The 13166-nt window shown below is 36.6% G+C and overlaps 1 protein-coding gene across 2 annotated transcripts; it reads right to left on the reverse strand.

Annotated features, from left to right (window-relative positions):
- Positions 1 to 2040: 2040 nt before the first annotated feature.
- On the reverse strand, positions 2041 to 10149 carry LOC141612226 (sister chromatid cohesion protein PDS5 homolog C-like). 2 transcript variants are annotated; one of them, XM_074430961.1, is made up of 15 exons: positions 9996 to 10149; positions 9687 to 9852; positions 8595 to 8798; positions 8280 to 8461; positions 7387 to 7513; positions 7098 to 7292; positions 6113 to 6160; positions 5136 to 6023; positions 4924 to 5031; positions 3728 to 3801; positions 3500 to 3551; positions 3342 to 3416; positions 3205 to 3251; positions 2787 to 2861; positions 2041 to 2701 (listed from the first exon to the last, which is right to left on the reverse strand). In XM_074430961.1, the coding sequence occupies exons 2-15, from the start codon at positions 9786 to 9788 to the stop codon at positions 2308 to 2310; spliced, it is 2571 nt and encodes an 856-aa protein (XP_074287062.1). In that variant the 5' UTR covers positions 9789 to 9852; positions 9996 to 10149; the 3' UTR covers positions 2041 to 2307. The 2 variants fall into 2 exon arrangements, with proteins under 2 accessions (XP_074287062.1, XP_074287061.1); XM_074430960.1 differs by having other exon boundaries at positions 5136 to 6019; positions 6109 to 6160; positions 9996 to 10083.
- Between the last annotated feature and the right edge of the window lie 3017 nt (positions 10150 to 13166).

Raw genomic sequence — 13166 nt, forward strand, 5'->3', positions numbered from 1 at the left:
GGTAACATCTTCCTTATCTCTCTACAATACATATACTTAGGCCAAGCAACAACTTACCTCTCTAAGTTTACTGACTTGGGCGTCGGAGTGAGTACGCTCGGCCAAAGCCGAGCCCTCAGTTTGTTCATCGTTTCAGGAGACCGCAAGGAGGATTCAAGCAAAGACGTCATTCTACAAGCCACGGGTGGTAACAATACTCGCTCTGGAATTACACCCGGAACAGCCGTATTTATCACAAAATTTCGAATTATTAAAATAAAATTAATAATCCGTATTCAAATAAAATCAAAGTGTAAAGCTTGGGCTATTATCGCTTTGGACTCGTTGTCAGTAAATTTATTGCATATGTATAAATATAGTTTTATCAAATTATTCGGAATGTATAAAATTATTTCATAGTATTATTTTCATTTATTCCGATTTGTAATTCATACAGCTTATATGCCATTAATTTCATTTATTCGGAATGTATAAAATTATTTCATAGTATTTGTTTTACGACGGAATTTGTAGGATATTTGTATTGGCGGAATTCTGAAGAAATATACTCCTTTGCACACTAACGGGTCCCGCCATATAAAAGTTTTTTTTTCTAAAAAAAAGGCTGAATTAATGAGGTGGCACGTCCTGGATTGAGTATTGTCTTACGAATTAATAAAGATAAGATTACCAAATGTACCATTTTGTTTCAGCAACTATGTACTGTGTTTAACTTTGCTAATGCAAACAATAATCACAAAATCTCATTTGTGACGGCACGTATCTGTTACTTTGGAGTGACAGATACTATTTTCTCTCACAAATGATCCAAATAGAGGAGAGAGGGCACATGGAGGTGCCTCCACCTTGTCCCCCCTATTCGTTTTGTGAGTGACTTTACCCGTCACTTGCTCCGACCCGTCTTCAGCAAGACTAATTGAACAATAATAATATACTCCCTCCTATTCACCCATTTCTTCCTTATTTCCAATACGGATTATTCACGTTTTCTTCTCTATTTCCTTTTTTGGGTTGATTTGTGTGGTCCAAATTTATAGCATGTGGGGTAGTGTCTTTTATGTGATCCAAATTCAGTTTCTTATTTCTTGTGCAAAAAGGAAAGGGGAAGAAAATGATAAATAGGAGGGAGTGTTGTAGGTAACCTCTTCTGTCTGGTCAATAACTGCAATGTAGATGTTTGTTGTTCTACAAGTATTATCTAAATTCGTAGGTTACAGCGGATACTATATAGATGAGTCGCAATTTTAATATATGCATTGACTAGAAGAATCATCGGAGAGACTACCTGTCCGCTTACGATAGAGACGATCACTACAATATGTGTATATCTTCATCGCTTAAGCTACTATTCGACACTAATCCATACGAAGGAAAACCCGTTCATATTACGACATGTATATCCGACCACAATATATATTGGCAGAAGTTCCCTAATACAAGGTGTGAGCGATCTCGACTTCTTTTATAATTTTGTAAATGTTTTGCGTACAATTTATCGACCATAGCATTATTTTGTTCGATTGTTTTGCAGAAATGGACACAACATATGGCGCCTCAGAAGTTAATGTAAAGATAATATTGATGATTGCCTTATTGAAGTAAGTCTGTTTGGTTTAGTACGACACGTTGAAAGAAAAACTCTACGACAAAGTTGCGAACATATCGATTTCAAGTGATGCTCAGTGTATGTTTTATGGTAAAATTTGCGGTCTGAAAACTTATTTACAGATAGTCTAACCACCTCATTTTACCAAAAAAAAAAAAAAAAAACAAATTAAAAAAATGTTGGAAGCTGCGTGAGAATTCGCAGGCGCCGTTCCAACTAGTACAAAAGAAAAGACAATCTCTCAGTTGTATTTCTAAAAAAAAAAAAAAGGAAAGCTACTTTGTAGTTTTTGTTTTCGAAAATTTAAGAACCATAAGTAGCAATAGAACACGGGTGAAAGGGAGGAAGCAAAGCAATACCACAGACGAATACAATTTTGAGAAGAGCTTGAGTCGCAAAGATAGATAACACAATGACTGCAAGTAAAACATAGCTAAACCAACTACATCTACAAAATAGTCCCGACCCAATAAATAGAATGTGATCAAACGCGATCCCTAAACAAAAGCTAAACCAACTAAAGTTAAAAACACCTAACTATATTAACTGTGATATACCGCCAATTAGGACCCATCATTTCCCTACTATTCAAAACAATAGATATACGACACACGGGCCAGTGGCATACCTGGATGGACAGAAGCACTGTAATCTGCAATCCACCTCCACCAAAAGATAGAACCGTTTATGTCATCAAACTTTTACCTCTTTCTTTTATTCGAATTCTTTTGAGATTTTTGTGTAGTCGGAGACTTCCCTTTTGGCTTGTTGGGTTCAGGTGATTCATCTTCAGTGTCCTCGTCCGCTGATGATGTACTTACTTTAACTTTCTTGCTAGTACTTGAATTGGATTTACCAACACTCTTGGGTGACTTACCCTTAGATTTGGCAGATGTGCCTTGCTTTGACTTGACAATGCCTTTGGGCGAGTCTTCATCATCTTTGGATTTTTTAGCAGATTTTGACGTATCATCAGAAAACTTATTCCCAGATTTTGAAGCTTTAGAAACAGATTTCCCGACTTTCTTTGACGTTTCCTCTTTGGCTTTCCCAGACTTGAGTGCAGATTTTGATTTGCTCGATGAAGCACCAGACCTAGAAAACACAGAACAACATATATGGACAATGTTTTGTCGTATTTCCAACGAGGTGGAGTTAAGGTAAGATAAAAAAAACTTACATTTTAGCCGAGCTCAGAGTCTTCCCTTGCTTAGCTCCTAGGTCTGCAATTGTTTTGCCTTTCTTACCTATTGGCCTGTAAATAACAAAATAAAGTACTCTTACATAAGAAAAACACAAATGGATTTGTACAAATTCATACTTTCAATGGCAAACAAAACAGGCCACTGAAAAAAACAAAAACTAATCCTCAAGTCCATGAATAAAGTTGATGGGTTTCCAATTTGGGGTGTCCATGTTATGATTTGTGACTCCACATTTCAACAACTTCAAATTCAATATTTTATCATAAATTTTAATTTTTGTGAAAAAGAAACCATAATTTTTTTTATGGGCAGGGAATAATTTCAAAGTGAGGGCTGAGTAAAATAAATGTGCATCATTGAGGTTTCACAAAAAATCTAAAAGCCATAACGTACGTTTCATCAGCAGATTCATCAGGACTCTCACCATCACTTGCATGTACCTATGAGTAACAAGGGATCAATTAACATCAGAACATGGCAAAAAAATACAAAGAGAAGTATACAGCCAAGAAGAAACTAGGGGAACATACTTCATTTTTACCAGCAAACTTCCATCTTTCGTTTTTGAGATCCAGCAGTTCAATATCACCATCGTCATAAAAGATCTGCAGACAAGATGAGCAAAGAACATCAAAACATCGCACAGACACTAATTTCAACCAAGAGATTGCAAAGAAACTCCATTTACCTTATGCTTTATTTCAGCAGCATCGAAGGATTTGACAACCCCTTTATAAAATCTACAAAAATAGAATAACACATTGTAATGTATAGATACGATTCATCAATAAAAGAAGTTAGACTGTAAAGTGCAAGAACTGTAAAATAAAACCAATCTTGAAGACAACTCGTAAAACCAATCTTATCCAGTCATAGGAAAACATTAGTCATGGGATAAAAATAATAGATAACTTACTTGCTGTCATCCGGCCACCAAACTTCAACCTTTGAACCAACCAATTCTGGACCATAATCCTTTGTTTGATGTGCCTAAAGGTCAACATGAAAAATGTTTTTAAGAAAAATTAGGATAAAATTTTAAATCTAAAATTAATAAAACACAATCATGCATTCAGATTCAAGACTAAAATAGTCTCCTATAAGGCTATAATTTCCAACCTCCATTTCATTATGCTCTTCCCACTTTGAAGAAAATAGAGATCATTGTTTCGGTTGAAATTAAATTGATTTTCTTAGTTATGTATTTTGTTAATGCTGATATCAAATTTAGATGCCATATGGCTAATTATTAATGAAATTGATCTTTCATTAAAAAAAAAAAATTATGTGGGATGAATTTTTAATTCAGGGAAAGAACACGAATAAATGGAAAAACTATACGTTGATCCAAAATAACCGAAAAATATTTCACCCCATTTTTTTCATTTATCCCATTTGCCCTTTTTTTTGTGAGAGAATTTAGAAAATGAGTAAAAGGTAAATTTGGAGGACGTAGCAGAACTATAAGACAAATTAACAGTGACAAAACAGCAAATGTCAGCTGTGAGTGCCAGAAAGGCCCTTCTAGCATATCACTGCCTACACATGCGAAAGATCGCTGGAAATTAAGGAAAATGTACTAACACAGAGAATCATTATTTAAGAGCAAATGAGCAATCAAGAAGTCTTGAGTCTACTAAAAATCAATTAGGCCGATGGGTCAAACTATATTCAACAATATCTAGCAGGGCTCAGAGTAACCTGATGTGAACACAACCACTGAACCTCATAGCTAAACAATTTTCTATCACAAGCAATCCTTATATACAAGTACGGCATAAGTACAGTTATATATGATGGAACACAATAGCTAAAGACAAAAACCAGTTGCATGGGCCAAGTGGACTACAACAGAAAAGAAACACAAGAAGAGCAGCCAAGAAAATACTCCATAAAACAAAATAATAAATAAAACAGGCAGAAGTTTCTTCAGATGAAGAGTTACAAAATCAGATAGCTCTTTTCACTCCAAATCAATCAATTCAAGACCAACGCATCACAGATCACAGGTACTTCGTAAGCTCAAGTTTAGCTACACACATAACAAATATGACAGAAAGGAACTGCATTGCAAAGCAAATGTAGTTGGCAAAGATCAATATGTTTACATACTTTTTCTTCGCTTGGACGCTTCCTCTTTGAACTTGACTTCGCTGCTTCTTCCATACCACTAACATCTTTAGTCGCTTTTGGAGTGGGCTTGGGTATGACAACAGTCTTCTGGAATAAGCACAAAATATGTCGAGAAAGACGAGTAAGTAATTAGGCTAACTAACCGAAAATAACTTCTGAAGAAGATGAATACTAATGGCTCAAGGAAATACTTTTTTATCATCCTTGGCAGGAGTTTTTGAATGTCCCTTAGCTGGAGTAGCTTTTGTCTGTCCTCGTTTTTTCTTGTTAACACGCTGACTACTCCCAGCTTCAGCCTCTTGGACCACCTCCTTAGCTGAATTACCATCCAACTCATTTATATTATCACCTTCATTCTTTGTATCATTAGCGGAATCAGCTACTCTTTCTTCCTGGTCAGATGCAGCATGTTTGTTCAACGTGCTATCTAGACCAGCAGCTCCCTCAGAATCCTGCTGGGTGTCAGATTCCTTCTTACCATCAACATCATTAGCTGACTCGTTTTCTAGAATAGGATGCTCTTTCTTCTTTTCAAGTCCAGTTTTGTCAGAAAGGGTTTCATCAGCAAGGCTTCCAGTTGTTGAGGGCAGAGAAGGATCAACATGGGCATTGTCAGATGCAACTGGTGAGAGGATGGGCTCCTCCAACGATTTCTCATTATGGGCTGCCACTGTGGTATCAGTGGCAGGATCCTCTTGATTTATATCATCAACATCCTTGGCATCATTTTCCTCGTGCTCAGGTGTATCAATGACTTCACTTTTTCTATCAGACAAAATAGGTGCAAAGGATTTCGAGCTCTTAGTAGAATTTGATTTTCTGCCTTTTCTCCGGTTCGATTTTTGTGGCTTAGACTTTGAAATTTCTTCATCAGCTACACTTTCAACTTCAGTCTTGCTTGGCTCCGCTTTATCGTCCAGAGTATCATTATCGACTTCCATGGAGTTTCCATTGGTTGCAGGAGTGTCTTCACTGCCCTGCTTCAGGGAACCATTACTCATAACAGTCTTAGGGGACCCAACAGTGCTTGGGCCAACTTCTTCAGAAGGAGGCGCATCTTCCATTGATTCAAGCGCTACCTGAGAAGCAAGGACGGTTGCCTTAAAAATTTTATACAAGCAACAATCTCAAGAATATATAAATACAAGAAATAGAAACTGGAACCTACCTCAACTGCCTTTTCTGAAGGTGCATTGAGCAAATCATTCTCATCAGCCTGATTAGGGAGAGAGGGTTTAAACAAGTCAGGCTTAAAGCAATATACGTCAAGGGTAGCAGGTATAAACTGCCTACAACAAAGTGAAAACTGGTACAAGGTCACAATGCCACTAGCCATAGAACTCATAGTTAAATAACTACATGGAATCTCAATTGACTAAACTCACAGGCTAGCTTTATTGCAAGGACATAAATGTGACGTACAAAAATGAAAAATGTACATACAATCGAAGATTCTATGTTTTTCAATAATATCCGATCACATTAACAGTACTATAACACTGTCTTCGTAGTTGTTTACATGAGTTCACAACTAGATTATGTTGTTAGTAGTTTCCATTAGTTTAGAAACAAGATTTACAACTAGCATGTATGAGTACATTCCTTTGGTTGTCACCATCACATTAAGAGATAGCCTTTATCTATCCGTAGTTTAAATTCTCATTTAAACGAGAACAAAATAGATTACAAAGTACTACATAAGTACATATTAGTTTCCACGAAAGATGGATTATATTGGGGAAAAAAGCACCCTATACGAGTTATGAAGTTGAAATTCAACATCACTATTAAATACTACACCAATCAGGGCCTCTCTTTTTATTAAGAAAGGAACTACAAGACAAAAACGTCTCTACAAACCTAGTCCAAGTTCCCTACAACAGATTCCTTCCGGTTTCTCCAACCCCGACCCCGATCCCACCTGAAGGGGAAAAGCAAAAAAAGAAAAAGAAATACAAATATTTATCTTTTTGATTGACACCATATGCATATGCTAGTAAACTATGGAGCATTAGTTACATATGGATGCATCAACGAAACAATAAATGCTAGAAACGTATGGTTGCATCAATTGTCTTGTTAAATAACCAAATTGTCAAACGCCAAAAGAAGTGCAATATTACTGTATTAAGCATGCAAGGAGGATAAAATACCGAATTTTTGTTTGTAACATCATCAGTGGGCTCAATAGCTTCACCACCAGTTTGGCAGATATCTGCCACAGCCTTACTATAATTATCTAAAGAAGCACCACTAGATCTCACAGCTGATAACAAGTAAGGTTTAACCTTACTAGCACAATTAACAATCACTTTCTCTCCAAGAAGACGAGCGATAGGAAGTACTTCCTGAAAAGGGAAGAAAAACAATTACATAAGCAGGCAAGGGGAGAGGTTAAAACATGGCATAAGCAAATCTTCAGGGCTTTATAAGATACTAGACCTTGTCCTCTTTTTTAAGGATGTTTAAAATAGACGAAAGCAGATCTACAGATATAGCCTCACTTTCTTCCAAGACAAGGGTCATAATTGTCTCCATCGAAGTAAACACCCCCTCATGGTGATCATCCCTGAGAGTGAAAACAAAATCACTATAAGAATAACTAATTTGAAGACATGTTTGCGGCAAATTTCACGTGTTCAAAACGAATTTACAAATACTTCGCAAGGAAATATACTATAAAAAAATATGCACATGAAAAACGAATGCCAATACACAGATTAAGCTTCTATCAACCAAAACATACAAGACTAGATAAACAAAAGAGACGGGTCCACGAAACTTGTGAATGCGGAAGTCCAAAGAAAGTATCTGGTATGTACCAGAATACACTTCACATGTAGAACAATTGAAAAGTTGGAGGTCAACAAAAACTGTAATACACAAGACAGATGAAATAACGGGTATCCATCGGTACCCACTCAAAACGGACTTTGGAGAGCTTCAAACTTACAGGTCTCTGAAGCATTTAAAGACAACTGTGGTCGCACTCCGTCACACAGAATAGGCCTAAGACAATAGAAGCCACTATGAAAAGGTGCAAGAGTCTAGGATAGAAGCAATCAGAACTAATTAATAACGATATGAGGAAGCAACTTATGATCTCATAGGGGAAGTGGCTCAATAGAAACAGCAAAAAATAAGCATTGGTTGTAAATTGCAGATGGCATAACATATGATCCCATAGGGGAAAGAGCTCACATGAACTACACAAAAATGTGTAGAAATCAGAACCGGATGGCCAAACATACTTTGATAGTACACTCAGTCAGGGAGACGGACGGTATTGTAAATAGAGAGAGAAAGAGACAATATCAGCTCCAAATATGATGTACCTTATTGTTCTAAGGAAATGCCTGAACATTTCAACAACTAAATCATCACATTCAAGATCTAGCATCACAACACATGATCTGACTCTTGCCAAAGTCTCAAGTATAGAGATCCTCTTGATGTATGAACGGCTTGATTTATCATCCAGCTTCTCAAAAGATGATACAATCAAATGAAACACCTCCTGATAACAACACATAAGCTTATATGGTCACAACGTTGATAAGAATAAGTTAAGAGTAAAAGAACTAAACAAACACACTTATAAGCTTATATCAACAATTGAGAGCTGAGTAGAAAATAGAGTCGTCTGAAACCTTCATCTCATCATCAGTATACGGTGCGTCTGGGGCTGTGATCCTAGTTATCTCACTGATGCATGAAGCAACAGCAACTTTGACGTCAGTGTCTGAATGTCTCAAAAGCTCTTCAGCGATCAACGCTTTTGTTGACGGAGCGAGTGCTTCCCTCATTGACTCTGATGGTGACTGCTCCACTTCTAGAAGCAAGTATTCCACCAGCTATAAAAAATCAAGAAAACAATTAAATCAACAGCTATACCTTACAGATGTGGCTGAAGAAGAGATATCCATCACTGCTTGATAAAAGAGACATGTTATGTTCAAATGTAAGTATAAAATCTAAATCACGCATAAAAATGAACAAAAAAGAGGACATAAGCATCTTGTAAAGCATAAGCACAGAAGTGAAAAACAGAGATCGTATTAAACACATTCAATCATCATCATTCAGCATAATGAGACATCAATTATATACTCGTATTTTCAACCTAACATTGAATCACAAAAAAATGCGTTCGGATATGTTAAGCTATCAAAAAATTATAATGGCACCACTAATCAAGTCAATGATACTCAAAAACATATTCATTCATTATACCTGCAAACATCCTGCAAACACCACGATAGCAACTAATAACTACGAACATTAGCGAAAAAAATTACATCTGAATTATAGCTGGTGGAATACTTGCTTCTACAAAGCCACAGTAGGTCCTAACAGAACCTAACAAATTCACGATAACTAGGCTCTACAAAGCCACAGTAGGAGCGTCATTTCAAATTAACTCAGCAGCCGGCATCACTTTCTCAACTGCTAACATCACATACATCCAATCATTACACCTCATAAGAAACACAGGGTAATTCCAGACGCTTTTATACATAATTACGCTGCGCTAGAGAAGAAGATGTCGAAGACAATGTTAAAATACAGAAATTGCTTAGTACCAGTGGAGAAACACAGCATAACATTCATAAAGAAACCTAAAGTTACGTTCTTCAAAATTCCGCGCATACAACATAATCAAGCAAACATTCAAATCTGTGAATTTCGTCGAAAAACTACGGACAAATAACAAAAAAAAAAAAAAACAAATTAATACTTACATTAAGAGATTCAAGTAGTTCAGAAGCTAACGAAGGAGGAGAAAGAAGCCTATTTCCAGCCTCTAACAACTGTTTCTCTAACTCTATTTCGGACATCTCCATTGTTGAAAATTCTCGAGGTTGAAGGAAATTGGTCTACAGATCTCTCGATTGTTCGTCGGAAACCCTAGAAAATCCCCCAAATTGCATAAAACCACACAGAGTATTAGACAGAAATATAATAATAAATTAAAATAATAGAAGTGGTACGATTGAAACGCGTGAGCGGGAGAAATTCGGAGTTGAATTTTGGGGAAAAATGGTGTTTACCTCCTGTTCTTGGGATGGATAAATTATCGGGTTTTTTTTTTTTGCCGTTGTGGAGGAAAGAGCGAGGGAGTGGGGGTTAATTTATGAGTTTCTTTAATGCAAGTAAATCAGTAAATAAAGTAAAGCAGGATATTGCATCAAGTTACATGGAGATGGAATCAAATATCAATATAAACTGGTTTTAAACTCGAGAAAATTTGCACAGATATACTATTTTCAACGTTGTTAATTTAAAAAAAAATAAAAAAAAAATATTGCATCTAGTTACATTTATGATGTGATAGACTTTAATAAAACATTTTGAGATCAAAGGAATTAGCTGAATGAATGCTTTGGGTCTAAGAAGTACTTCAAATATGTTCAACGCCTTCATGTCTACTTGCTTGAAGGCAATCCGCACCTTTCTTTATCGCCTTTCCGCCCGTACAGAGTCGATTCTATTGTTCGTGCATTGACGACGGGGAGTCTTTCAAAGAGTGACAAGACGGCGAGAGTGGGCAAAGTTTTTTCTTTAAGCATGAGACCTTATTTAAATCCAATTCGTGAGATGATAGTGATTTGTTCTTATTCTCTCTAACCTGTTCGTTCTTCACTCGCTTCTAGGGTATGCGATAACAAGGTGTCAGTTTCAAAGCACTTTTTGGGATCATGAAATCAGATTTACCTCGCTGGTTGTGGGGCGGGTGTGGGTATCACATGAAACCTACCCTATACCCACACGTGCCCACACCACCGCGCCCTGCATGTCCCAACCCCGCTTATACTTGTCTCAAGCTATGCGCCTGACGAGCAGGCTAATCTGATGGATAATGAACTTGATCTTCAAATGCTCCGTAGGGGGAGACCTTTTTACACTATTGGTGTCTCCTCCTCCTGTTCTATGGTGCGTATCTTTGTTGATGCCAGCTGGATAGACTCGCGTCTTGCAGGTTTTGGATGGGCGGTTCTTGGGACAGAAGGCGAAATCAGATATGAAGGATCTATGCGAGGTCGGGCTGAATTGTCCCTTCAAGGGAAGCTTTAGGTATAAGAGAGGCCATTAATTGGGCACGACAGGCTAGCATTCTTCACCTTGAAGTCTCCACTGATTGCCTCCAGCTTTTAACTCAATGGATGGGGAAGACTACCAAGCACCATCATATTTCGGGCATCTTGGAGGAAATCACTTCTCTTACTACTACCTTTCATTGCTTTTGTTTTAGTTATGTTCGCAGGAACCAGAACACTAGAGCTCATGACTTGGCAAAACAAGCCATGAGTTTGCACTAGCAACCTTTCTTTTCAGTTGCCAAGAAAAAAAAAAAATTTAAGATCCACCTATTCATACACTATTATATACTCCCTCCTAGTTTATATCTTCCTCCCCACTTCCTATTTGGGCTTAGTATGGTGTTCTCTATTTCCTTATTTGAATGCTTTTGTGTGGTCGATATTCAACTTCATGTGAGATAGTGTATTTTATGTGGTCCAAATTCACTTTTTTAATCATTGTGCAAAAGGGAGGAACATGGAAACTAGGAGGGAGTATAATATAATAATTATACTATAACAAATAAAAACTTATATACTATTTCCGCATTAGTAGGTTAGCTTTGTTATTTCGTTGCTTGAAAAACTTATGTACTAGTTAATTGAATGTTAAAGTATTTCAGGCCACTTTGTAGAGATGTATTTGTATAAGCTGTGTGAGACTAATATGTTTTAAATTCAAGAATTATTATACATAAGTTATTCACGTATCTAGCGAGTTGTGGATGGTGGAGTGTGAGGGGAAAGTAAGGAGAGAGTTGTGGATGGTGGAGTGTGAGGGGAAAGTAAGGAGAAGATATAGGAATGAGATGGTTATCGCCTCAAAACACCGGCAACATAGGGTCACGATGGCATCACTGGGGTAGTTGTTCGGCTGTGTTAATGTGGTGATTGCAAGGACGGTGTAATTGTGTAAGTCATAGGAGTAGTGCTTGGTATTGTGTTGGTCAGGGGTGTGTCGTAGTGACGGCGGTGCTAGTTGGTGCCGAATAATGGAACATGACCACCGACAATGTCTGGTATGGACCCTGATGTTGTCGACGGTGGCCAGCGTTGTCGATGGCATCATCTGTGGTGGTTAGTATGTTGTCAGGGTCGACATGGGCTGGGATAGTTGTTGGCGATGACAGGTGGTGACGATGGAGATGATGTTAAGGTGGGGGGAATTGTATCATTTGTATTTTATGTAACAACGAGATAACTTCGCTCTTAATGATTCGCGATTCCTACGATTAACCGAGTAACCCTAGTTTTACATGTATAAATAGTTAAAATTTATGTATAATAATTTAAAACCTAATCAAAATATAATTTTATTATACATGTGCAACCTTGCATGGGGGTTAAGGTGTATATGGATCTTTAACTTGGTATGTTGTCTGATTATGATTATACATGTCATGAAAAATAGTGGTGAAGTATTGATGTCTCAAATTGATTATATTAACGTTCTTTGTTACCTTTTTTGTTTGAAAAGCTAAATATTTGAACTAAACTTGAATGTTGACTTCCTTTATTATCGTGTCCTACTTGTTATTAATTGTTTAATTTCTAAATAAAAATAGTGACAATTCATATTACTTGAGTTACATAACTACCAACATAAGACTAATGATAGCAGATGTGGTGAAATGATGGAGGGATACGGTTTTTCAAGAACAGGTTCTTTGTAAATCCGACATCGATTGATGATTAATAACATGACGAAGCAAACACAAAGTCAACACAAATTCGACACCAATTGGTGTATATGAACTCGCTTATCTCATCATTTATTTGCATGAAAAGTTGGTGAAAAATAAACTATAATTTAACAATATGCGTTTTTATACGTAGTTGCTCATTTATATACATGATTTATCCCAATTATGTATTATTTCACAAAATTTCCACACAACTAATCTTCCGTAGAAAAACAACAAAATTATAAATTTTTATCCTACCCTCAAAAGCTAATCAAATTCCTCTCAAATTATTCAATTTTAGATCTTAAATTTCACAAGAAATAAGAAACAATTTATTTTTTTAAGTAAATTACATGAAATTATTATTGTATAAATTGTATTTTTTTTTTTCCAATAAGGGCTCTGAAACCCAAATGCTAAAAACTACTTCCCGTAAATTTCTGCCTCATTTAATCAG

The sequence above is a fragment of the Silene latifolia genome, chromosome 11 (assembly GCF_048544455.1).
Source record: "Silene latifolia isolate original U9 population chromosome 11, ASM4854445v1, whole genome shotgun sequence".
Classification (NCBI taxonomy): domain Eukaryota; kingdom Viridiplantae; phylum Streptophyta; class Magnoliopsida; order Caryophyllales; family Caryophyllaceae; genus Silene; species Silene latifolia.

What these genes read in the sequence shown, in the direction of transcription:
- LOC141612226 (XM_074430961.1), bottom strand. Translation starts at nt 9,788, where the DNA reads ATGGAGATGTCCGAAATAGAGTTAGAGAAACAGTTGTTAGAGGCTGGA. An exon ending in ATACTGATGATGAGATGAAG is followed by an intron (nt 8,462 to 8,594) that starts GTTTCAGACGAC and finishes TGTTGTTATCAG; the next exon opens with GAGGTGTTTCATTTGATTGT. An exon ending in TGGTGGCCGGATGACAGCAA is followed by an intron (nt 3,552 to 3,727) that starts GTAAGTTATCTA and finishes CTATTTTTGTAG; the next exon opens with ATTTTATAAAGGGGTTGTCA.